Consider the following 24,027-nt stretch of genomic DNA (forward strand, 5'->3'; position numbering starts at 1 on the left):
TTACTGCTTACCATTCAGAACAGCATGTGGTTCTATTAGTTGAAGCCTCCTATAGAGCATAGGTGACATGCTGAACAAAGAAGTCTGTGAACTAATGGCTAATGATCATTAATGATAAAGATCAAGTCCTTAATCAGAAGTGATCTGCTGCAAGGTATTTTAAATGAGAAGATTTTCATAAATCATCTCTGATCAGTCACTCTTTCAGAACTTTGTGAAACCTTTGTCAAAAAATCTTCCTATGTAAATTATATATGTGTTTGATTTAAAAGCATACATTGTCTAAGACAACTGAGAAAAATAGTACCGTATATCTGGATGTACTCTGCAGTGATGAAATTAGTGAGCATGGGATCTACAACATTACTTCCTTCAAGGATGATGATGATATGACTGATCCAAACCTACTGCTCCAGTGCCACTTTGTTCCTGTCACTGTGATAATGTTCTCAGTAGGTGAGATGCTCTAGTGATCTACTTTTTTCAAGCCTCTAATTAACCTGGAAAACTTTTCTTCATTCCTGTTGATATGGAAGAACAGAGGCAGATGACATGCACATATTGTAAATTTGTAATTTACATTGAACATGCATGCTCTTTCCTGTTTCTCCCTCAAGTATGCAGTAGTTCTCACAGCTGATGCTGAACTGAAAAGACCTTGTCTGTAGGCCATAAGAAGAGTTGAATAGAAATCTGTGTTTCCTCTCCAAAACCAATATTTCTCACCTTATTAACAGCAGTCCTGCCACAGGAGAAGGAATCCAGCACTGAATTCGGGGAATTAATAGAACTTAAACAGCTTCTGTTTTAGGCAGCCCTGACGTAATTTGGATAGTTTTTAAAAAATACTAGACATGAAGCATCATCCTTTTTTACTCAAAGGGGAAGTAAAACTCTTTCCATGTATACTGAAATCTTTCAGCCCAGATCTGGGTATATGCTTCTGTTTAGTTACAATAACCTTAAGCAGCCCTTCAGAAAGTTCATGATGTCATATGAAATGTAAAAGAGCAAGTCAGTTTCTTTTTCCTCCTCATTTGAAAATTCCACAGTGAGAGCTTTGTTATTCCTTTACAGTTGTGGTTGTCCTGTGAGGGAGCTGTGGCTATTATTCTTAAAACCTGAGGCTACGACAAAATTACTGAGGTTTGTCCCATATACCTCAGCATTTACTACATTTCTACAGTTAATTAGGAAGAATTGTGAATATGCTACTTAGGCAAGGAGACCCTAGTTGTTACTATTGTAAGTTCATAAAAAGTGTTTTTACTGTGGAAGAGAAGCGTTGTTCTGTGTTGTGATTTAACCCCAGCCAGCAACTAAGAACCACACAGATGCTTGCTCACTTCTCTGCCCTGGTGAGATGGGGACAGAATTGGAAGGGTAAGAGTGAGAAAGAAACTTGTGGGTTGAGATAAAAACAGTTTAATGATTAAAAAAATAATAAAAAATAAATATGTAAAGAAAGATAAAAAAAAAAAAAAACACCACCAAAGAAACAAAAGGAGAGGAAATGAAACTGAAAAAGACAAATGATGCGAAGTGCTCACCATGAACCAGCTGATGCCCAGTGAGTTCCCAAACCGTGGCCCCCACCAGCATGGCTGAGCATATCATATGGTATGGAATATTCTTTTGGCTGGTTCAGGTCAGCTGTCCTGGCTCTGCCCCCTCCGAACTCCTTGTGTACCTCCAACCTAATCAGTGGCAGCGCAGTCTGAAGAGCAAAAGCCTCTATGTTGTGTAAGCACTGTTCAGCATTAACTGAAACATCAGTGTGTTATAAACACTATTTTCAGCACAAAAATCCAAAACATAGCCCCAGGCAAGCTACTGTGAAGAATTTTAACTCAATCCCAGCCCAAACCAGCACATACGTGGCTTTCATCCTTTCAGTTGTGCATGATAATGTTCAAACTCTGGTTATAGTTAAATATATATGATGTTACTAATTTTGATGAGTTCTTCCTCTCTCATGTGCCATATGCTTATAGGAAATAACTTGTCAAATAGGAGTGAAGAAATGACTGATCCTAAGAAATTCTGCAAATAAATCTTTAGTAGATGAAAAATATTTACCTTTCCAGTAATTTTGACCCGGGTCCCAAGGAATCCTTTAAATTAGAATCGTAGAATCATAGAATAGTTAGAAATTGCAAAATTTTGATTTCATCTTAATCCTTTTTTTTTCTTTAACAGTCAGTGAAACTGCATGAATGTGGGAGGTTTTGCCCGTACTTCGTAACTTTAATATTATGAACTGCTGTACTGTGAAAAAATCACCCTTCAGAAATATGAACTGAATACTATGTCCATGTGAGGACCTTGATGTGAATGTGATGAAAATGATGAAAGTAGCCAGTTTTATTGACTTGTTTTTTGAATAGGAAGATTTCAGCAAATTTAAAGAAAGTGACAGAAAACTTAGAAAAGTACATATCCCCACTCTATAGGCTTTATGAAATACATGCTCATTTAGCCATCAGTTTTAATATTTTACTATATAAACACATTTAAATAGCAGTGAGGTTAACCATCTGTTACTCTCTCAAAAACTGTAGGTACCATGTTTCAGGTAACATGTAGTTCTGAACCAGATATAGGAAAAATGCAGTACTATCATACTGCTTCAAAACTGAGGACAGTGTCTACTGTTCATTGATATTGACTGAGTCAGAGTTGGATACAGAAGGCTGTAAATTGTATATCAGTTGTGTCATGGAAACATATTTTTCAGATTAGATACATTAAGAAACAGAATACTATTTCCCTTTTTTGTATTGCATCAAGTCTTCTGTGCTGTCTAATGGTAAATTTATTTTTTCCAGCTTAACTAATAATGATCTATTTTTTTTTTTCCCTGAAAGAGTGCTTTCCTTCCCTCACTTGAAAATCAGACACATAGAATCAGTCTTTGAGAGATTTATCTCCTCGTGGCAGTTAATTGATGATGGAACTCTTTTGCCTTTGCAAACATTAGTTGTAGTAGCGGGTGCTCTCCATCTTTCCATGTTGTTTTTGTGTTTTTCTTCTTAACAATTTACCAATTCTTTAAAAACTTTTGAAATACAGTGTATATAAACGTATTTTGAGGAATGAGCTGGAATTTCGGTTCTAGAATCCATAGCAGTAAGCTGATCTTCATAAGCTCAGTTGTGGTCATCTGTTATATAAAACCAGGAGGCAGTTTACTGGAATTCTCATAATCTGTTATCCACTTCGATTTGCACATAGCACTGAAGCTAGTATCCTAGTTATAATAAGCAAAGAAAGAACCTAACTGAAAGACTACACAAAACTTTGTCAGTGCTTCTGTGACATTTAAATAAGGTTTTCAAACATTTGATTTCTGGCAGATACAGGAAAAAAAGAGTTTTCAAATTAGGGAATAAAATTAGCATTCTTTAAGTATATTTTTAATAATCTACAAAAAAATAAAGTGCTTCATTGGTTCTAATTTGGAACTTGAAAGCTCCTGCTACTGAATGCTCTGATAATACGAGCTGTGCAACAGAACTAAAGGAAATCTTTAATTTTTTTGTCACTTTGATATATCTAAATGAGTTTGTTATTTGGAGCCAGCTGTTTTAAGGAGAACTTGCATACTACTGGGGTGAAAAAGTCTTAAAAAATAAAGAAAAAAAGGTAAAAAGGTAAACCCAAGCTGTTCTAAGAATAAAAGTATTTGAAGCATCTTGATCTGTGACTGATGTTCACTGTTGACACAGGGGAGTTTGCAAAGTTAGAAATATTCAAGGATTTGCACTGTAAAAATTTGCGCTTCACAGATTTTGAGAAATCCTAAAGTACCTACACTTAGTTTTGTTTATAGAAAAGCTGACACTGTAGGAAGAATAGTGTTATCAGAGAACACTGTAGTGGGTTGGACACTATTGAAATACTTACATATTGATTTAATACATTGTCGAACCAGGGCCTTTAAGCTTTTCAAGTATCTAGATCTGAAATCTAAAAGAAAAGAAAAAATTAGACAGGAACCTTTAAGGAAATCTGGCTCACTTTAGGGGGTGTTTACAGAAATGCCAAAAGTATTGAGGGAAGACTTCAAAGTTTTTGTAACTTTCCAAAGCCTTTTACTGTTGGTGCTTAACTGTAAAATTAGAACATGGTACACGACTGAAGCCCACTAGAGGGAGCCAGAAATATTTTGTTATGATACTACCAGAGCCTATCAGTACTTCAGGTGATTTACTTTTCTACTTTTTATATAACTCTAAGAAGGTGTAACGTAATATATGTATATATATGAGACTGTATTGCTCTGCTTTATACACCGTGTACACACATAAGTTGTATGTGAAGAATTTTACCACCTTCTATCATTTTCCCTGCAGGAGGGAAGGATGCAAATGAACAATAAAGCAGGAAGTGGTCATTAAACTGTAGATACAATTATCTGAGTGAAACGCGAAGTAGCAGTTGTTTTAGGGAAAGCTGTAATCTCACTAATAACACTTTGAAAGCCTGTTAATTTACAGTAGCAGTGAAAAGGAATTACCCTTCACCTAACTACCTCAACAGGATAGTGAATTAGTAGAAGGATTTTGCATATGTGGAATTTTTAGATATTCTAAAGGAAGAAATAATTATGGAAGTACAGAGAGTGTCAATATATATGTGAAGTAGAAATATAGGCAATTAACCAGATGTGTTTCTTAACAAAGGGGACTATTTGACACTGGAATAAAAAACCCCTCAAAACTTTATTTCATGGCACAAAACTTCCTTCTTCCTTTGGTAAAATATGGTTATTCTCTTATTTATTAGGAATTTGAAAGTAATATATATCTGACTCTATTAGGTGTCATTAAGTCTGTTGCTTTTCTACACTTACTCTCCTTTTCTATTTTGAAAATTACGAAACTGGTAATACCAACATAAATGTAAAATATTCTTTTAGGTTTTCTTGCTGTTCTGTCAGGGTTAACTGTGGCTGCATCTCATGTAGGCATAAGATGTGTAGCTGTTGCAGAATGCATCTCCATGTAGGTTTCCAGCCTCGATAGAACAGCTGGTTGAGAGGGGTGTCTGTCCTACTCTGCTCTTGTGTGGCCTCACCTTGTGTACTGTGTGCAGTTTTGGGTGCTTCAGTATATGAAGGACATCAAACTATTGGAGTGTGTCCAGAGGAGGGAGACCAAGATAGTGAAAGGTCTCAAGGGCAAAATCAGCTGAGGTCATTTGATTTGTTCAGCTTAGAGAAAAGAAGGCTGAAGGGTGGCTTCATTGCAGTCTACAGCTTCCTCAATGGGGAGGTGCTGATTTCCTCTCAGGTGACCAGTGATGGGAAATGAGGAAATGGAATGAAAGTGTGTCAGTGGAAGTTCAGATTGGGCATTAAGAAAATGTTCTTTACTGAGAGAGGTGATTGGTCACTGGAAATTCCCAGGGATGTGCTCATGCACCAAGCCTGTCAGAGTTCAAGGCGCATCTAGATGATGCTCTTAGCCATATGGTTTAGTTTTAGATAGTCCTGAAAGGAGCAGGAAGCTGGACTCAGTGATTCTTATGGGTCCCTTCCAACTCAAGATATTCTATGATTCTGTGGTTATGCGTGTCTCATTTTTGTCTGAGCTTTGCAGCTTGCACTGAAAGTTTAGACAGCAAGTTTATATTAAGTTGAAAAATGTTTTTGCGGGATTCAGTACAGCAGTAACTGCTTGACAGCTATATCAGTTTTTCTATTACCATTCATTATTTCATTACAATTGGATCTTTCATTTTTCTCAGATAATTTCAGTAATGAGTGGTGACACAAATGATGAAAGTGATGTAGTTCTATTTGCTTCAGATGGCATTCAATTTAATGCCATCATTTTTTAATGCCGTCTGCATACAAACCCCAGGCCTGTTGTGGTCCTGTCACATTTTCTCTCTTTTTGGCGCCTTTTAGATGTTGATATCTTGTCTTATAGTACTAAATAACCTGTGAACACTTAGTGCCGCTCATTTTCAAACAGTTTGCAAACATTAACTAATGAACATGGCTAGCACCTCTGTGCTGTAGATCATTTGTTACTTTTATTAGCTGGTTCCTTAATGAAGCTGCAACATTAGTGCTGAACTTTGAACACAAAGTGGCATAAATAACATCTAATTGAGACTTTCAGGCAACAAAAATCTCTGAATCAAATCACTGTAAGATATTTGAATATTTTTACTAATGCCTTTGAGAGTAAAAATCTTTGTGAAATAAAACAATTTGGAACTGTCATTTGGATGATTCTGTTGTGTGCCAAATCTGGTGGAACACAGTATTTATTTTGCCTTAATTAGTTGTAAGATATTTAAGAAAACAAGAATATGTTTAAATAAACATTTCTTAAATAAAACTTAGTATTTTCAGGCATTCTGGATTTGTCAATCAATTTGCTAGAAACTGTTGAAAATGAGTAATTCTAATGTGCATTTGTATTACCTTACTCCATCCATAACTGCCTGTCTGTATTTTTCTACCAAAAATTTAGCCGCTTTTCCTCTATCACAAGTTTTTTAATCCATCAGCAAAGTTGCTCTAACAGTCTCTACAGAGAGAAATATTTTTTTTTTTTAGTAATTAAAGGAACAAATAGGCAAAACCAGTTGAACTGAGGAGTTCAAGGAAATAATTTGTGTGCAGAAATGTCTAGGGATTAGAATCTAACAATTAACTGTAACTTCTTTGCAGAAGATTCAATGATTCAAGGCCACCTAGAAATTGCTGGTCAAACTGATAATATGAGGATTAGTTGAATAATAATATAGAGGGGAAAGCAACTTCCTAGCTGAGTTCCTGAAGTATTAGTACTGGGGAGGATCTTTAATATTTTCACTAGTGGCCCTGGCATAGCGGACAAGAATGACACAATGTTGGGTACTGGATACTATATAATAAAGAACCAGATGAGCTTATGAACTCCAGTAGTATTTTAAAAATAAGTGAGATTAAATAGCAGTAAGTGTAAAATCAGGAATTTATGAATAAGGATTTCTACTCTGAACTATGTGTCAGGGACTCCTGTGTGGTTCAGTCCTGTTCAACAACCCTGAAATCTGCTTTCCATAGCAGGATAGCTGTGTCCAAGTAGCTTATTAGGAGCAGTTTTTGCTCCATGCTGTTCTCTTGTACTGTGTGCTGGCATTGTCTGGGAGATGGTGGTTAGCAAATGCCTAACTGTGCCAGGAAGCATAAGAATTAGTGGGCAATCATGGATCAACACCTACCCCCATGACATAGCTATTTCTTGCTAGTATAGGCATGGCCTGAAAGAGCAAAATTTATTTGGTCTTGAAAAATGGAAGCAGAGAGGGTATGTGATTGGCCTCTCTGAAAGCATCAGGCAGCAAACTCTGGGGAGAGAAAGGAACTATTTAAACTGAATGACAACACTGGTACAAGAATAAATAGCAATAAACTAGCTTGAAATAAATAGAGCTGGAAATTAAAAGGCATTCTTTCCACTGTAGCTGTAGGGTTTGGAAAAACATTTTGACAGAATTTGGCCTTATTATTTCTAGTTAATTTTAAAATGGAACTTTATAAAGTTAAAACAAAAGCTGTTGCCTGAATCAGCAGGCAATGGGAATCAATACATGTTCTCTCTTTCCATCCAGTATGCTTATTTAGGGAGCTTAAACTTACTGAGAAGTGAAAGCAAATGTATATTAATTTCTCTTGCTTTCCTAAAATCTGCAACTTTAGTTTAGCTGTAGCTTGGTTAAATGTACAATCTCAATATATTTCATAATCATGCGAGTTTCCAAGCTTAAAGAAAAGCTTTGTGGGACTGTGTTGTAGGGTCTGTTCACTTAGGGCAGATTCGTGTCATGCCAGAATACAATCCGCTCATTTAATGAGCCTTTATGGCCCTGTGTTGAGTTGTGCCTGTGCCATGATAAAAAAAAAAAACCAAACAAGTAAGTGGCTTTACAGATCTTGAAGAATATCAGTAATTTTTCGCATAAACTGCTTCTTTTTATACAGTATACTGGTATTGGAAATCCTTGTGGTACTTAATACAATTCCAGGAGGTGGGTAGTTGTGTGTCGTGAGGATATAGGGCTAATAACCCTTATAGCAATTTTGGCATTTGGTCACACTGATTATAACTTTATTACTTTTGTGAAAGTGAAAGTCAATACCATAGCACAGACTAGTGGCACAGCAAAATATTGAAAAAGTACGTAATCTTCATCAAGTCTTACAACAATCACAAGTTCAGAGATTATCTTGGCTCCTGTAGTATACTTCATCGACTAAATGCATTAATTTCACAGAAGATGGTATAGCAAAAAGGGTGAAGGATCCCACAGCTATAGTTGAATGAATAAGGTAGAGTTGAATAGATAAATACTGAGATATAACCTTTGTTTGCTACAGTGTAGTATCAGAATAGAATGGAATGGGAATAAGAATAGAATAGTGATAGGAATAGAATATTTCAGTTAGGAGGTATATACAGCAATTCAGTCCAACTCCCTAACCAATTCAGGGCTGGCCACAAGTTAATGAATGTTGTTAAGGGCATTGTACAAATGTCTTAAAACACTGACAGGGCATTGGCCACCCCTCTAGGAAGCCTGTTCCAGTGTTTGACCACTCTGTTGCTAAAGATATGCTTCCTAATGCCCAGTCTGAACCTCCCTGACCTACAATCTTCTGATGCATAGATTTGCTATATAGCCATAACTTTGATGACTGTACAGCTGACTCATGATTCTGAGTCTGATGCAGCAGTGTCTGTTCCAAGTCAACGTAGTAACTAATGAACGGATGAAATACTTCTTCCTTAAAAAACTTCCTTGATACAGGGTGGGGTCAAACATTGCACTGCTCCATGATATAATGAAGTTGCTTTACATCCGAGACAGGTTGAAAAAAATAAAGGGGCTAACTCTAGTCTGTTACTAACCATGGTTAGTTACCTTGTTGCTGGACCCAAGCAAAGACTTTTCTTACTCTTCCATGTTTTTCCCCCTTCCTTTTGATGCTGTGTTTTTGTTACCTTGTATAATGTTTAAGGAATTGTATAAAATAAGAGGAAAAAAAACCCAAACCCTATATATTTAAACCAACTGAAATTTTCTAAAGAACACTCGAAAGCAAGCATAACAGTTAATATAATGCTAATATATTGGGTGCTTCTGCCAAGCAGGTGGACTCTAAGAGCTTTGGTAAATCCATAATACTAAACTTTACTGTTCTTTGGAAGACATTCAGTATGGTTTTGCACCTCTGCCCACCAGTAATTCAAAGTACTGTTCTGAAGGCTGAAGAGTATTTGGTATAATAATTTCTTAGATTGCAGTGTCTAAACTATCAAACTCAGGCTGATATGTCATCAAATACACTGTGCCTTTTAATCTATACTTAAATAAACTAACATTTCCAGTTTGTTCTTAGAAGTTTCTGCTAGGCCATCTCTTATTATAATTAGGGGAAGAGTGATCGGTGTTTTGTAAGATGGCTGTCTTTTCAGATAATTTATATGAAATTATTAAAATGATTGTCATACATGCTTTTTATTAAATTAAATATTTTTGCTTTAAACTGTATGCAGATGTAATTAATTTACAAATATCTTTCCCATCTTACTGAATTTTAAATGCTATGTGAAATGTGTTTCGAAGAGTTTAATAGACAAATTTGTAATGCTTTATAGGACAATACATAGGAGTGATTTTTTTTGGGTGCCTTAATTATGCCTGATGTGTAGATGTGAAGTATCTGATTCTTGCAGGTTTTGCAGAATTTTTGTGGGCCTATGTAATAATAAGTGTTAATATTTTGTGACAGTAATATTATGTGAGCTTTTGGGCAGTGTTAGCAGAAGTGAAAGCATATTGCAAATAATCTTGTGAAAAATGGTGAAAAGATCCCAAATGAGTTAGAATTTGTTTGTTTCATGTATGGAATAAATCTTTGTGAATGGAAAGCAAGGGGAAGTTTTGAGGTAAATCTGTTTAATCCAAATTTGGAATACTTCATTTCAGTGTTGTATAAAAAAAGAATTTTTTCTTATTAAACCAAATTAAATTAAGAAGTTACTATGAAAAGTTAGACTAGCTGTAGTTTGTGTGGTTATTTTCACACTTAACGGGAGAAATTTATTTGAAAAGAACTTCAGCAATTCTTATTCTAGGCACTAGGTGGTGTCTCAGCCTTTTGTACTGAAATGCACTCCTAGGTGCACTGCCACTAGCACTTTAGGTTCTAAACTCAAATAACAGAGATGTCGAAGAGCAGATTTTTGTCCATATTTTTTTTTCCGCATTAGTAGTGTTCCCATGTTGAGAAGAACTGATGCCCACAAATTGCAACACTGATGTTCATGTACAAAATGTGTTCAGACCATTGAACTCTTCAGAGCAGTGGTTAGGAGACTTGAAAATGGGTGTAGTGGGTGCTGTGCCTATTTCAGAGTGCAGATTTCTGATGGATTAGCCCTTTTTAAGTACTACTTTACAAGGGAAACTTCTGTGGTTGTTCTTTGCAGATATGTCAAAATGCATGTATTAAACATGCAATCCACTTGTATAGCCTCCCTTTTACTTCTCTGCCATGTTGCTGTCACAGTCTCATGAAATGCTGTGTCCTGGCAGGGACTTGGCTGGAAGGACAGAGCTGCTCTGCATGCTCTTGTGAGACCTCACCTGGAGTATTGTGTGCAGTTCTATAGTCCTCAACATGAAAAGGACATGGAACTGTTGGAACAAGTCCAGAGGAGGGCCATGAGGATGATCAGGGGACTGGAGCACCTCCTGTATGAAGACAGGCTGAGAAAGTTGGGGCTGTTCAGCCTGGAGAAGAGAAGGCTGTGTGGGGACCTCATAGCAGCCTTCCAATATCTGAAGGGGGGCTATAGGGATGCTGGGAAGGGACTCTTCATTAGGGACTGTAGTGACAGGACAAGTGGTAGTGAGTTCAAACTCAAAGAGAGTAAATTTAGACTGGATATAAGGAAGAAGCTCTTTCCTGTTAGGGTGGTGAGGCACTGGAATGCGTTGCCCAGGGAGGCTGTGAATCCCTGGCAGTGTTCAAGGCCAGGTTGGACGAAGCCTTGGGTGAGATGGTTTAGTGTGAGGTGTCCCTGCCCATGGCAGGGGGGTTGGAACTAGATGATCTTAAGGTCCTTTCCAACCCTAACTGTTTTATGATTCTATGATTCTATGTATGTGAGCTGCTCAACAGTCTGTTGCAGACACCTGGGGGCAGAAGGAGAAATCCTGTCCAATAATATGCCACCTTCCCATCTGTGCTCTTATAATACCATCTTACATGCATGTCTGTCATTTGATTGAGAGGTATGCACTGTAAATTACCAGTATTTTTTAAATTGCAAGAATGCTTCTATATGTTACGCTAAGATGGAGAAGTCAGTTAGCCCTGTAGTAACTGGGGACTTGAATTTCTTGGTGATCACTGAAAGCGTGTAAACTTTGTGTCTGTTACAGTGTGTAACATTCTGCTCATTGTGTGTGATTATTTGAAGCTAGAAGTATAGTTGCTTGGGTCAACACTATGCAAGTTGAAATGTTGAAAGTACATTGGAAATAAGGCTTTATCAGAAGTCTTACCTATTAGTATTATTAAACAGTCTTTGAAAGGCAGAAAATAACCTGAACAAATATATAAATTTATGCATTTTTCACACTAGAATTTTCTTTGACATGAAATACCATAAATAATTTTTTCTTTAAAAAAATATTGTCAGGAGTCAAGTTAGATCAGGAGTATGCTTCCTGACTCTACTTTTAGAGGAGGAGCTGTTAAATCATATTCATTCAGAAGTACCTCTCATTCTGCTGGGTGCAAGAGAATAATACTGGTCATCCTGGAGTGCACTGTCCTTGGAAAAAATGTGGCTGCCAGCCAAGGACATAGTTGCTCAAGTGTTTAAACTGTGATATCTAGTTTTTGTGACATTTTAGCATCTACTAATAGAAGCAGAATTAGCACACGAAAGCTTTGGGAGATTTTATCTTGTAGTTATTCAAATTATTATATATTTGTATACTTAAATGATTGTTTCAGATCTGGCCCTTTACATTGCACTGGCAAGTATATGGAAAGCTTAGAATGTCCTTCAGATGTGTACAAACCAAGCAGAAATACTAAAGGCTTTTAATTGCTATTAATTAAACAGGGTAAAAGTACTTCTGTCTTTGCTGCTGAAATTTCAGTTTGGATCTTTCTTGTACTCTCTAACTTAATTAGCGAAGGCAAAACAGACCTACTCTTAAATTTCTGTTTGAATGATGGCCAGGCCTGAAGCAGACACGTTATTGGCCTTTGTTCTCAGGACATCTAACCTACTTCAGACAGCGAGCTGCTATTCATGGAGTCTCTTTTTTACCCTCAGTGCTTTGACAGTTTGTTCTGTCTTGTTGAAATAAGCAGACATAAGTTCTCATAGATGGAGTGTCAGCACTATGAAAAGTTAAGAAGGAACTTTACCAGGATGGGGCATATTGCCATCATTAAATGGACAACTGATACCTCCTTTTCCTGCGCCAGCCTGGCAGTCTGTGAATGAGGCAGTCAGTATGTTTCATTTGTGTATGAATGTTGCATGCAAGTAGCCTTCTATATGAAGCTTTCATTGGAGTGTTTATGGTGAGAATTGACTAGACAACATGACTCAGGTTTTCTTTAACTGCCTGGAGAATAAAAGTAAGATACAGATTGCAACTTCTAAAATCTTTTCTGGTGGACTGAGATAGATCTATTGTGGAGGCAGAAACTACATTTTCCATGTGACTCAACCATCGAGCAAGCTGCATTTAAAAGAATAATGCAGAGCATTAATATAAGCCTTTGAAAGTCCTATACTGTAAATCCTTGAAAAAGAGGCAGGTAGACGGAGGGTTAGAACTGGAGGCATGATAGCTAGATTGAAGGCCGAGTGTAGACATTCAAGGAACAGGTATTACAAATAATATTATTTTGTCTGAGAACTAAATCAGAAATATGTAAAGAACAGAAGAGCTAAGACTAAATAAAAATGAAAAATAAGGAGTGAAGAACTAAACTTGCAGTGAATTAGTGCTATCTACAGTCCAAATTTTAACGCAATAACCAGTTTGAAGGTGCCATTGTATTAGTAGTTGATCTGTTGTATTTGATTGATTACATCCTGATTTATTCTCATATAACATAAGAACTGAATGTGAAATTAACTTACAGATAATTGGCATTTGCAATTTCCTGCACTGCCATGTGACTAAGGTGATGGGATAAAAAAGATTTGCAAGAAAGTACATTTTAGAATATTAAAAAATCTCATTACTATGCGCAGGATCTCACAACTGGGAAGCTGTAATCATTTTAATAATTCAGTAAGCATACAGTGAAAGCTAAGTCTTGCCTATGAAGTGGAGAGACTCACCAGCTTATATATCCTATTACTTTACTTATAGAATAGTTTTAGTTTACAATAGCTTTGAAATCAAGTCATTTCTTGAAGTGAGCTTATTCATGTAAATAAAAGATACAGACCACTGCTGAAGTAAATCAGCAGAGCATCCTGAAGAAATATAAATTTACTTGTTTGCAAAAGTAAAGAATCCATTCTAAAATTCCCTCTTCTGACTTAGTAAGAGAACAGATTAAATGTTTAATGATTGGGTTTTTTTATTCCTTTTTCCTATCATCCTTTCAGTCTCAACCTATATACTTAATTTTCAAATCTTGCATTTCCTGCTATTTGAATGTCAATATAGAGATCCTTTTTATTTGCACTGCTCCTGTCTGTTGCTTTCTCTTGTATTATAAATGATTAAGCAAAGGTAGAATGAAAGTATTTTTGTGTTTGTATTTTTTCCTAAACCAATTTCCTCCAAGGTTCTACAGGCATCTTTGTTAGGCTGTGGCTAACTATTGTAATTTTAACAGAAAGAATTAAAATAGTAATATTTTTACCTTTGGAAATGGCAACAATTCGTTGCTGTATGCTTGATGAAAACTTTGTATATAGTGTTTACAAACTAACAGATTTTCCATTTAAATATGTCTGAACAGGTAATGTGGGTATGTAACTTGTGCCGAAAACAACAAGAAATCCTCACAAAGTCAGGAGCCTGGTTCTATAATAGTGGATCAAACGCACCACAGCAGCCTGACCACGAAGGTAATAGAGGTCAACGGAATGAGGAAGCACCTCAAGAGAAAAAAGCAAAGCTGCAGGAGCATTCACAGTACCAAGGACCACCAGGTGACATATCCACACAAGTTTTGGACAAAAACAGATCTCAAGGGCTCATAAGACAAGACTCAATTAAGAATGGTTCAGGAGTAAAGCATCAAGTAACAAGTGACACAACGTCAGACAGGTAAGAAAGTATTTAATCTTTATACTGATAATGATCTACTGAATTTATTCAAAAACGTTATCTTTTAAAATTTTATATTATTTTTATTTTGTAGCCTATAAGATACTTACTGGGCTTTTTGAAACAAGCCTAAGAAGCAGCAGCTGAGGGGTCTCTTATTGTATTCAGGTGGTCATGAGCGACGTGTGTTCCTTACCCCTTGTTATTAAAAAAACAACACGGAAAATGGCAATTGCAGTGTGACAGAGCTTGTCCAAGTGCTTGCAGCTTTGTTGAATCATAGTCATTGCACTATACAGAGTGTTACCATATGTTTCTTTAATGGCTACTTTATAGCAGAATTTTAGTAATTCGAAACAGGGCTCAAAAAGCAGGTTAATGGAAGGTGGCGGCTGTTCATGCTACTGAATTAAAATACCTGGAATTAGTTGCAGTATTGAAGTATTGGAGATACTTTGTGTGATACTTTGAAATCTTTGGGTGATGACATGAGTCTTTTCATGGCTTTTAGGGGTCCTATAAGGATGCTGTGGAGGGACTCTTCATTAGGGACTGAAGCAAGGGCACAAAGGGTAATGGGTTCAAACTTAAACAGGGGAAGTTTAGATTGGATATAAGGAAGAAGTTCTTTACTGTAAGGGTGGTGAGGCACTGGAATGCGTTGCCCAAGGAAGTTGTGAATGTTCTGCCCCTGGCAGTGTTCAAGTCCAGGTTGGACAGAGCCTTGGGTGACATGGTTTAGTGTGAGGTGTAGGGTGGTTGGAACTAGATGATCTTAAGGTCCTTTCCAACCCTAACTATTCTATGATTCTATGGCTTCTCAGTTTCTTACTGTTAGTTATTGTCATTAGTATGAGAATTTTTTCTTCACTGGTTTACCTCAGTGTTACTTGGCATTGGTTGAAACTGTAGCTGTTTCAGCACTAGTGTAGTAAGACCCGGTTTAGCCAGAGGCTGGAGCCTTCCCTCCCTTTTCTTGATGTGATTGTACCAAAAGGCACTGGAAGGCTTAACCTTTTACTGGAACACAAAAGTAAAAGTTGTTTCATTGAATGGATTTAATTTCTAAGGAAGACCATAATAGAACTTTAAATAGGGTGGAAAGGGAAATAAGAGAATGAGCTCGCTCATGCGTTTCCATGGAAATGATACCATCACTCTCCCAAGCGACCTCCACCTGCCTTAGAATTTCGCAGCTGGAGCAGTATAGTCTGTCAGCCTTCCTCTGCTACCTAGCTATGACCTCATTGCCATGTTTATTCTGCAGGCTTGAAACAAGTTAGACATCTGTAATATCTTTTACAGCTAATAAAATTGTTTTCCTTTTCCCTCACCTCTTGTATTCCACCATATTTTATTTGGGCTTCTTTCAGAACAAATTTAATATAATCAATGTAAACCTTTTTGTTTAACTCATTTTGCCTGTTGCCCTTCACTCTGCTTTCAGCTCATGGGTTCCATATTTAGTGACTCTGAGTGTTCCTCAGTTACCTGCGTGGTCTCTGAGAAATACTGGCACCTTAATTTGATGCTGAGGAGCAGGAGAGAGAGTATCATATATAATGGGATGATAACCCCCAGTCCAGCCTCCTTCCCGTTCTCAGCAATATTTCAACTCTAAAAGTGGTTTTATGTTGTACACATGCAGAAAGAGAGGGAGAAAGTGATATACAAATAAACAGGTAGTTCAGATATGTAACATGCACTTAATCAGAGTTACATGATAAACATGGACAGTATAAAATATATTTACCAACAGGAAGAATGTAGACTTTGTGCGTGAAATCAGATCTGTTTTGATGATTGTGATCACATCTAGTCAATATATTATTTAAAACCGAATTGTTTTTTTCAGTTGTTATCCTCTTCCTGTTTTATTTGGATACTTTAGAGTTCACTAATTAACACATACAAGTATGCTTAGAATATATTTATGTTATGTATCACATGCTGTTGAAAATTAGAAGGTCTTCTGAATAGTTTTCTTCCCTAATGTTTCTCTTATTAATTAATTTTCTTTTGCTGGAGATAATGAAAAACCTCTTTGGTGCCCAATCAGTGTCTGATTGGTCAGGTGGGTTTTTAGGGGAGAATATTAGTGTCTCAGAGAGCTATTATCCCATAATTCAAGGATGTGGATAGGCCTTAATTTTGGACCTGTATATGTTGTTGTGCCATTGCTATTCTCAGCAGTAATACTGGGAAGGCTTACAGTTTTATTACATTCAACCACTTTCAAGAGCAGAAGATAACATATTATTGTCTTTGTACTGAAGTCATGCATACGTTTCATAATTTGATATATAATTTCAGTATTAAAATTTATAAATCTGTACGTGTTCTGCTTATTATTATTGACTAAGTTGAGAAAACTCATTTTATCTATTAGAAGTTTGTAGCTGTGGTCAAGCAATTTCCTAAAGGCTTCCTAAAGTCTTTTCTTCTGTTTTTTTCAATGTTAACTGCAAGAATCACCCTGTAGAGAAGCATGCATTATGGGAGATCATTGTGGCAGGTTTTTTTTCTATTCTTAATTTAATTCCATGCAGAAATGGAGCTATTCTGGTATTATAGAAAATTATCTATATGAGCTAATTCTAGGAGAAAATCATGGCTATTCAAATGTCCAAAGTAATAGGGAAATAGCCAAAAAAGTCTCAAATATTTAAAAGTGGTTGTATTTGGAAGCTTAAATTTCTAGCATCCTTTTTATCTCAGGAAAAAAGAGGACTTTTATGATGGTTTCTGCACACTATATTGGGGTTGGAGAATACGTTTTATTTTAGAACTACAAGCAAGACTGTTGAGCCTACTTGGGTCTGTCTGAAGATGCAGGTTTTATGCACATGTTCTTTATGGAATGTATATATGTGTTTTCCCACATAGAAAGGTTTTATTCTATTGCATTACAAATGGCAGTAGAATGAAAGTGGTCCCCAGAGTCCCTTTGCTTTCATTCTTGGAAGGACTGCCAGTATGAGTTGGCGGCGTAGGCTCTGTCTTTTGGGACCGCTGTTGGGGATGTCGGGGTGTGAACAGAGTGAAAAAAGAGACCAAAATAAGAAGGAAGAGGAGGAGAGAAGAAAAAGCAGGCATAAACTAGCTGAGAAATATAAAAAAGTAGCGTGAATTAAATAAATGAAAATGTCCATCTGTTTCATGTTATATCTTTTTCAAATGTCTCTTCTTTAATTACTGGATTATGATTAACTGATACTGAGAACATTGCTGTTGGTAGTTTATTGCAATTTAAAATATGAGATATGTGCAATTGCATTTCTTTCTGAAAGGCTGGAAACTGGCCATTTCCCAAGATTATCACTATTTTTCTTCTTCAACATGTGCAACACGGCACTGTAGTGCAGCCTCTGATTTTGATTATTTCTATTTCTGAATACCTGAGTTGACAGATTGTTAATCCAGGTCTCTTCAAAAGTGTACAGTCTTTACTTTGACCTATGGAAATGAAGCATAGTTGTAAGCAATCTCAAGTAAAATAAAGGCATTTTAACTTTTAACCTGTGTTTTTCTGCCTGTTGACTTTTTTAAAACTAGTGAGAAATATTAAAAATAAAGTATATAGACTGTTTACAGTAATGCAGTTGCTATCCAATGCTCAGATGGACAGTACTTTGTGCAGATTTGGTTGTGTTCAGAAGTATCCAATAAGGACAAAAGGATCTCTAAACTTTGTAGAATTCTTTACGTAAGAATTACCAACCTGAATAGTCTTTTTATCATTGTTGACCATTCCAGTAGAAAGAAACCACAGTTGTTGAGAAAGCATAATGATATTCCTTCACTTCATGAATAAATCTAATACTTTGTCCAAGCATTTTGCAGGTTGAGTTCAAATGGCTGCAAAGAGCTGTCACTGACTTTTTCTGGTGCTAGAACAGGATGCAAAAATTGGGCATTAGAGGTACTCTACAGTGTTTTTTAACATATTAACTGAAGTTTCAAGGTTTAAAGGAATTTGAACTTCATCCAAATAAGGTTTTATCTTCCTGCTCCTGTTCCAGCATTTTTCACCACTTTGATAGTCAGTCCGTGGAGCTGTAAAGTGAAACCAGTGTCAATATGAAAACATTAGTCTCGGTAGTTTTGCTTTTGTTTCTTGTGGTGTCTGTCTTCCATTTCAGTGTATGTTTTGTATGATTCTTGATGTAATAACTTAGAACAAACAAGTTTCTTCTTCATAGAACTCCTCCTTTAGTTATGTCAGTCCTCTACATACAGATTTAGGGAAGTGGATCAACATTTCATGGCTATTCCAGTTTTCAGGTAGAAACTAAAGCTATGCTTATCTCCTGTCTCAATCTAGGATAAAAAGGAAATTAATAATAACTATGGGCAGGAGAAGCAATAGAAATTTATGGGAAGGGAGCCAGAGAAAATGTGGTATTTAATCATTAAATTAAGAAGTACCTTGGGTCCACAAAAGTCAGGAATCCTTTAGTGCGGAAGTTTTAATAAAATAATTAAACACTTATGACAACGATTAAGCTATGCCTACTTACGAGGATGAGTAAGGAGTTTGGTACCATCTGTAATGCAGAGTCTCTGTAAGAAGGTCCTGAAGGGTACTGACTTTGTCCAATAACAGCAGCCCAGACTACCTATAGAAGGTTTACTGCGATTTGACCTGCTATTGGTAGGTTGCAATGGATTGTAGCATCTTGATTCTTTCCTAACTTCTGGAGAAGAGAGGGAGCTTTTTCTCTCTATTACCTTTGCAGAACTGTCTTCTGAGAAATAAAACTGCTAGTACAGTTCTGTTTGTCTACTAATTTAGTCTTATGGGTTTCTCACTCATGTGCATAGTGATAATGCTAAGACAACGTTCAGGGTGTGTAGATACACTGTGGCTTCTGTATGGTTTTTCTGAGATGTGAATTGCTTCCCTCCCTTCCTCCAATTTTATTTTCTCTCAAACAACAGAACAGCCAATGAGCTAGTCATACTGTTTTTTTACTTTTTTTCAGATGATGTTCTACTAGGAAATCCCCCTCCCCACCTTTTTCTATTATTATTATTATTATTATTATTATTATTATTATTATTATTATTAATTGTTTAAAAGCCAACCCTTATCTAGCTGTAGAATCTGTACTGAGCAGCATTGGGCCTTTGACCAATGGTAGGTAGAATCTGGGATCTTTTTTAAGAAAAAGCTTATCTGTTTGAGAAGAGAGAAGAGGAAACTTCCCTAACTGTAGCAGAACTAAACTACTTTAATAAACAGGCTAAATCTGCTGTGTTTCTTTTCATACATTAAAGAATGTTTTAATTAAACACATAACAAAGAGACTGAATTCTAAGTGACAGTCTGAACTCAGCTACAAGCATTCTCTGCAGTGAGCAAATCTTATCTAGGTTTTGGGGAATTTCATTTTCACAGTTTACTGTAGAGTGCCTTTTAAAAAATAATTCCATTGCAACATGGTGTTTATGTTTTGCTCTGTTACTGATTACTTGGGTTTTTTTATTAATCATGTACATTTGTTGCATACTGCTTACTGAAAAATAGCTCTTACTATTTTACTTTTCTCACTTGAGCGGAATGAGCTCAGGGAAGTCTTGATACTTAGTGCTGATTTTCGGTATCTTTGAGGCAGAGTTTGGCCTTCCATTGCAGTGTTATGCTTCTGTATATCACAGCTATGTCTTTAACTGTGCTAAAAGACCATTAATAATCTAAATATGTAAACACAGACCTCAGCTGTATCAGAAAATTGAACATATTTTACTAAGTATTAACTGCAGCTTACATTTATGGAATTAAATGTAGTTTTGCATTTAACTAAATTGACCCTGAAAGAAAGCAATACAAGAAAAAAATGGAGGGTAGTAGGATTTTTAATTTATTTTTTTTAAATTAATGAGGCCAGTGCCTTTCTTGGTTGTGCATGTATTCTTAAAGTGCTGTTTTGTTGACCTTGCACAAACATGCAACCTCACTGTGTGTTTGTAATCCTTAGTTGTGCTGTGCTCTGGAGGCGAAGCTCTCTTCGAATGTATAAAGACCAGATTTTGTTTCAATTTCTTATTTAAAAAATTGGTATATAAGGGTGAATATGTTACACCATGGAGTGCAGCTGAGGGAAATGGCTAATATATAATAAAGGTCTCTGGTAACTTGAGTTTGTGGTTCCTGGCAGCAAAGTGGTTCTGGAATCTACAGGAGGCAATTCAATGAATGCCTTTAATTTTAATACCTTTTATCATAGCTATATAGACTGAATTAAGATTAAAAATGGGAATGAATAGTTGTTACCGATGAAATTCTTTCTTTGTCTCTTTCTTTGTGCCTGTAGAAGTCACAAATGATAAAGCAATCACTTCCATAGTGCAATTTAATTGTTATTTATGTTTTACATGGCAAATTTAATAATTTTAGTAAATGTCAATCTGTTTTATTAAGTGAGATCTGGCAAAAAATATAATTAAAAATGAATGTAATAGGACCAGGGTAGCCATATCACAATTTAAGTTTACATTATTATGCAATATAATTTTGTTTTCTGCCTTGTCTGTAGCGTGATTATTCGGTTTCTTTTTCTGACCCTTCTTCTTCAAGCCAAATCCTTGTTTGGTCCCTTTGGCTACTCTGGAATGTCTTTATCTAGTTATATATTTATTTTATTAGCTTATTTTCTTTTGTGTATTATTATCTATTTGTCACTGCTGTGGGTTTTTACCAGACTCTGACTAGACATTGGAAGTGTTTTTGAAGCTACACGGATGGCATTCCTTCACTTAAAGGCAGAAATTATTTTCTTCTCTCACCCAGTTCTTTTCCTTTCATGAGCTCTAGGTCACCTCTCTTCCTCAATTTCCAACAATCCTGCAACCATTCACAAGTATCCTTTCAGATTTGTGGTAAAGTAAGTGGACACTTCTCTTCCAAGCTTTGAGAATTCTTAATTTTGTGCCTTTCAGTAAAAACAGGCCTTGCTGCGTTCTTTATTAACCAAGAAGTCAGCAACAGGCATTTTAAGGGAATAGTTACCTGTTCCATCGAAGTAGTGCAGTTCAATGTCATTTCAAGTTCATTAGAAAATGTAGGTGACCCGAAGTCAGTGACTCTTAAAGTGGAGTTTTCAAAATCCATATGTATGATATGCAGTGGGTTGTGTATATGCATCTTGTTCTGATATCTCTGCACTCTGCAGCACTGTGCCCTGTAATCATGCTCTGGTCTTTCAGAAAATTACGTCAGAAAATGCTCATTTCTGCAGCACTGGGCTTCCTAGAAATGCTATTAAAGACTGCAGTAAGTGTATCATCTTCATAGAATAACAGGAGGTTAAGCTTCTACAAATACACTTTTCCCAGTTTCTGGTCTAGTATTTTCTCAGCTCATACAGTATGCTTGAATGGGTCCTTGGATGTAGTTTGTCTGCCAAAGTAAGTTTTTATTATGCAGCTTGTAATAGGATGAACCATGAACTTTGCTACAGAAAGCCCATTTTCTTTGCCAAAAAGAAAACAGTACGGACAACAGTTCTTATGGTAATACCTTGTTAGAATGAAAAAATGCATTTTAGAGGCAAGAGGTTTTATTCTGTAATGACTTTGTGCAACTCCTGGACTTCAAATGATAGACTTCATTAAGGATCACTTAAAAAAATAACAAAAAAATAGCCATCAAAGCAGATGATATTAACGTAGAAAGCATCTGATTTTCTTTGTAATTCCAAATAAACTGGAAAGTTTCAGAGGGACATTGAATTCCAAAGTTCCAAATCAGTACACAAAACTTTTTTTTTTTTCCCCAGAGGTAGATTCATTTTAATTAAATCTTGTTGACTCTGGCCGGAGGTGCAGGGCTGACAAAAATGGACCTGCCTTAGTTGTATCTTCATGCTCCAGTTAGAACTGTGAAAAGTATTTAAGCTAGAAGAGAAATCACAATTAGTTCAACAATCTCACCTCTTGAATATAAAAAATTTGACAATTCAACATTTTTAGTTCAGTAATTTCACCTCCTTATGGTGCTGATTGGATTTTATTCTTAAAATGTACAGCTAATGATTCATCTTCCTGTATCATTCATTAAGAGGGATTGGAACAAATTCTTGAAAGAAATCCAATGTAATGGTTTGCATTTCTTAAAAAACAATGTATATTTTGGGTACTTTTTGTGTCTTACAGCTCAAGTAAATACAATGATTGGAGATTTTATTTTCATTTTGAAAATATGTATCAATATTTGCAGCAAGAAATTGGATCTTTGAATAAAGTTGAAAGTAAAAATACTTAACTTGCTAAGCACCAGGTTGTCGGGTTTTTTTTAATCAGAGATTCTTACCTAAAAGAGAATAAATATGAATTGTAAAGACCCTGAGAATCAGAGCGAGAAGAAAAAGACAAAGATAGGTCACTTAAATAATAGAAAAGGGAGGAGTATTTTGTAGATGAGAATCACTCAAAACAAACTCTGAGGCTTTTGATATTAAGGCTACCACTAGTAGTGTCTCAACTCCTCACTCCTCAACAGACTTGTTTGGACGGTGCTAGACTACAGTGCAGTGATGACGGATGCACTGTTGTAGATCAGGACCATTTATTCTTACCTACTTCATTTCTTCATTCCTTCTTCAAGTAATTAAAAGTGTTTATAAGAATGCTTGTGTCCCATTTGCAGATATTCACAAAAGCAGTTTGTTATTTTCAGAGTTAAGCCCGGAGAAGCTAACTAAACCAGGAGATTTCCCTCAAGACAGGCATTTTAAATTTCATGCTCTATGTGGCATATGGGTATCTCTTTTGGAAGCATTTTTTTCACCCTGAAAATGAGATTTATTTGGAAATTTATTCTGTGGTATATCACCAAGTGTCATGAAGCCTTACAGTTAAGATAACAATCAATTATGAAATTAGCCCTAACACCCGCTTCTCCCAAAGCATTTAATGTAATGGCTGGAACTGCCTTTGCTCCACTAAGATAAAGCTTCAGTATTAAGTGGAAAACTTTCCAAAGTAAAATATTTACACTGCCTTAATGCTTATAAAACCCAGGCTCCATGACACTGTCAAAGAAAATGAATTCCAGAGGTGCATGTTCATCAAGAAAATATTTTTCTGGTATTCCAATCAACTGAAGATAGGAGCAACCCAGGAGACCATAAATCTTATAATGACATGAAAGCAAGATAAATTAGTCTCTTTGAACTCATTCCCAAGATACGGAAGGCTCCAACTTTTATCCAGTGTACTGAACAGCAGAAATTAATAAACAACCCAGTGCATGGATTTGTTCTCTTAGCTCCTTTTTCAAAAGATTAAAAGGCTAATCTCAATCTTACTATCATTTGGAGAATGATCTGTCTTCTAGTTAACACATACATTAGCCTTTGTTTCCATCACAGATCACCTGGACATATTGACATCGAATGCAAGTTTGGAAGCCTTTTAAGGTCCAATTCAATCACCTGAAAATAGAGATACTGCAATAAATCTCTTAAGATATTTTCCAGGTGACTAAAAATAATTCTAAAATTAAATTCCAAACTTCTGAAGGTAAAGGGAGCCAATTTCTGCAATGCATAACCACCATGGACAAGATCAGTGTAACTTCTCTGCATAATAAGGAGCTTTGTGATCCGACTGCTCACCCAAAGAAGTGTTTGTACAAAGGATTTCATCCGAAGAGGATGATAACGGTGTATTTCACAAAGAGAATGTTATCTC

General features: G+C 36.1%; 1 protein-coding gene across 26 annotated transcripts in view; it reads left to right on the top strand.

Moving 5' to 3' along the window:
• The window catches only part of RIMS2 (regulating synaptic membrane exocytosis 2), a 452,506-nt gene that overhangs the window by 104,088 nt on the left and 324,391 nt on the right, over positions 1-24,027 (top strand). For all 26 annotated transcript variants that reach the window (XM_065668760.1, XM_065668769.1, XM_065668765.1 and 23 more), the window contains one exon: positions 14,021-14,331. In XM_065668760.1, the coding sequence (XP_065524832.1) occupies positions 14,021-14,331 (311 nt within the window). The remainder of the gene's footprint in view (positions 1-14,020; positions 14,332-24,027) is intronic.

This window comes from Lathamus discolor, chromosome 2 (genome assembly GCF_037157495.1).
Source record: "Lathamus discolor isolate bLatDis1 chromosome 2, bLatDis1.hap1, whole genome shotgun sequence".
Taxonomy (NCBI): Eukaryota; Metazoa; Chordata; class Aves; order Psittaciformes; family Psittacidae; genus Lathamus; species Lathamus discolor.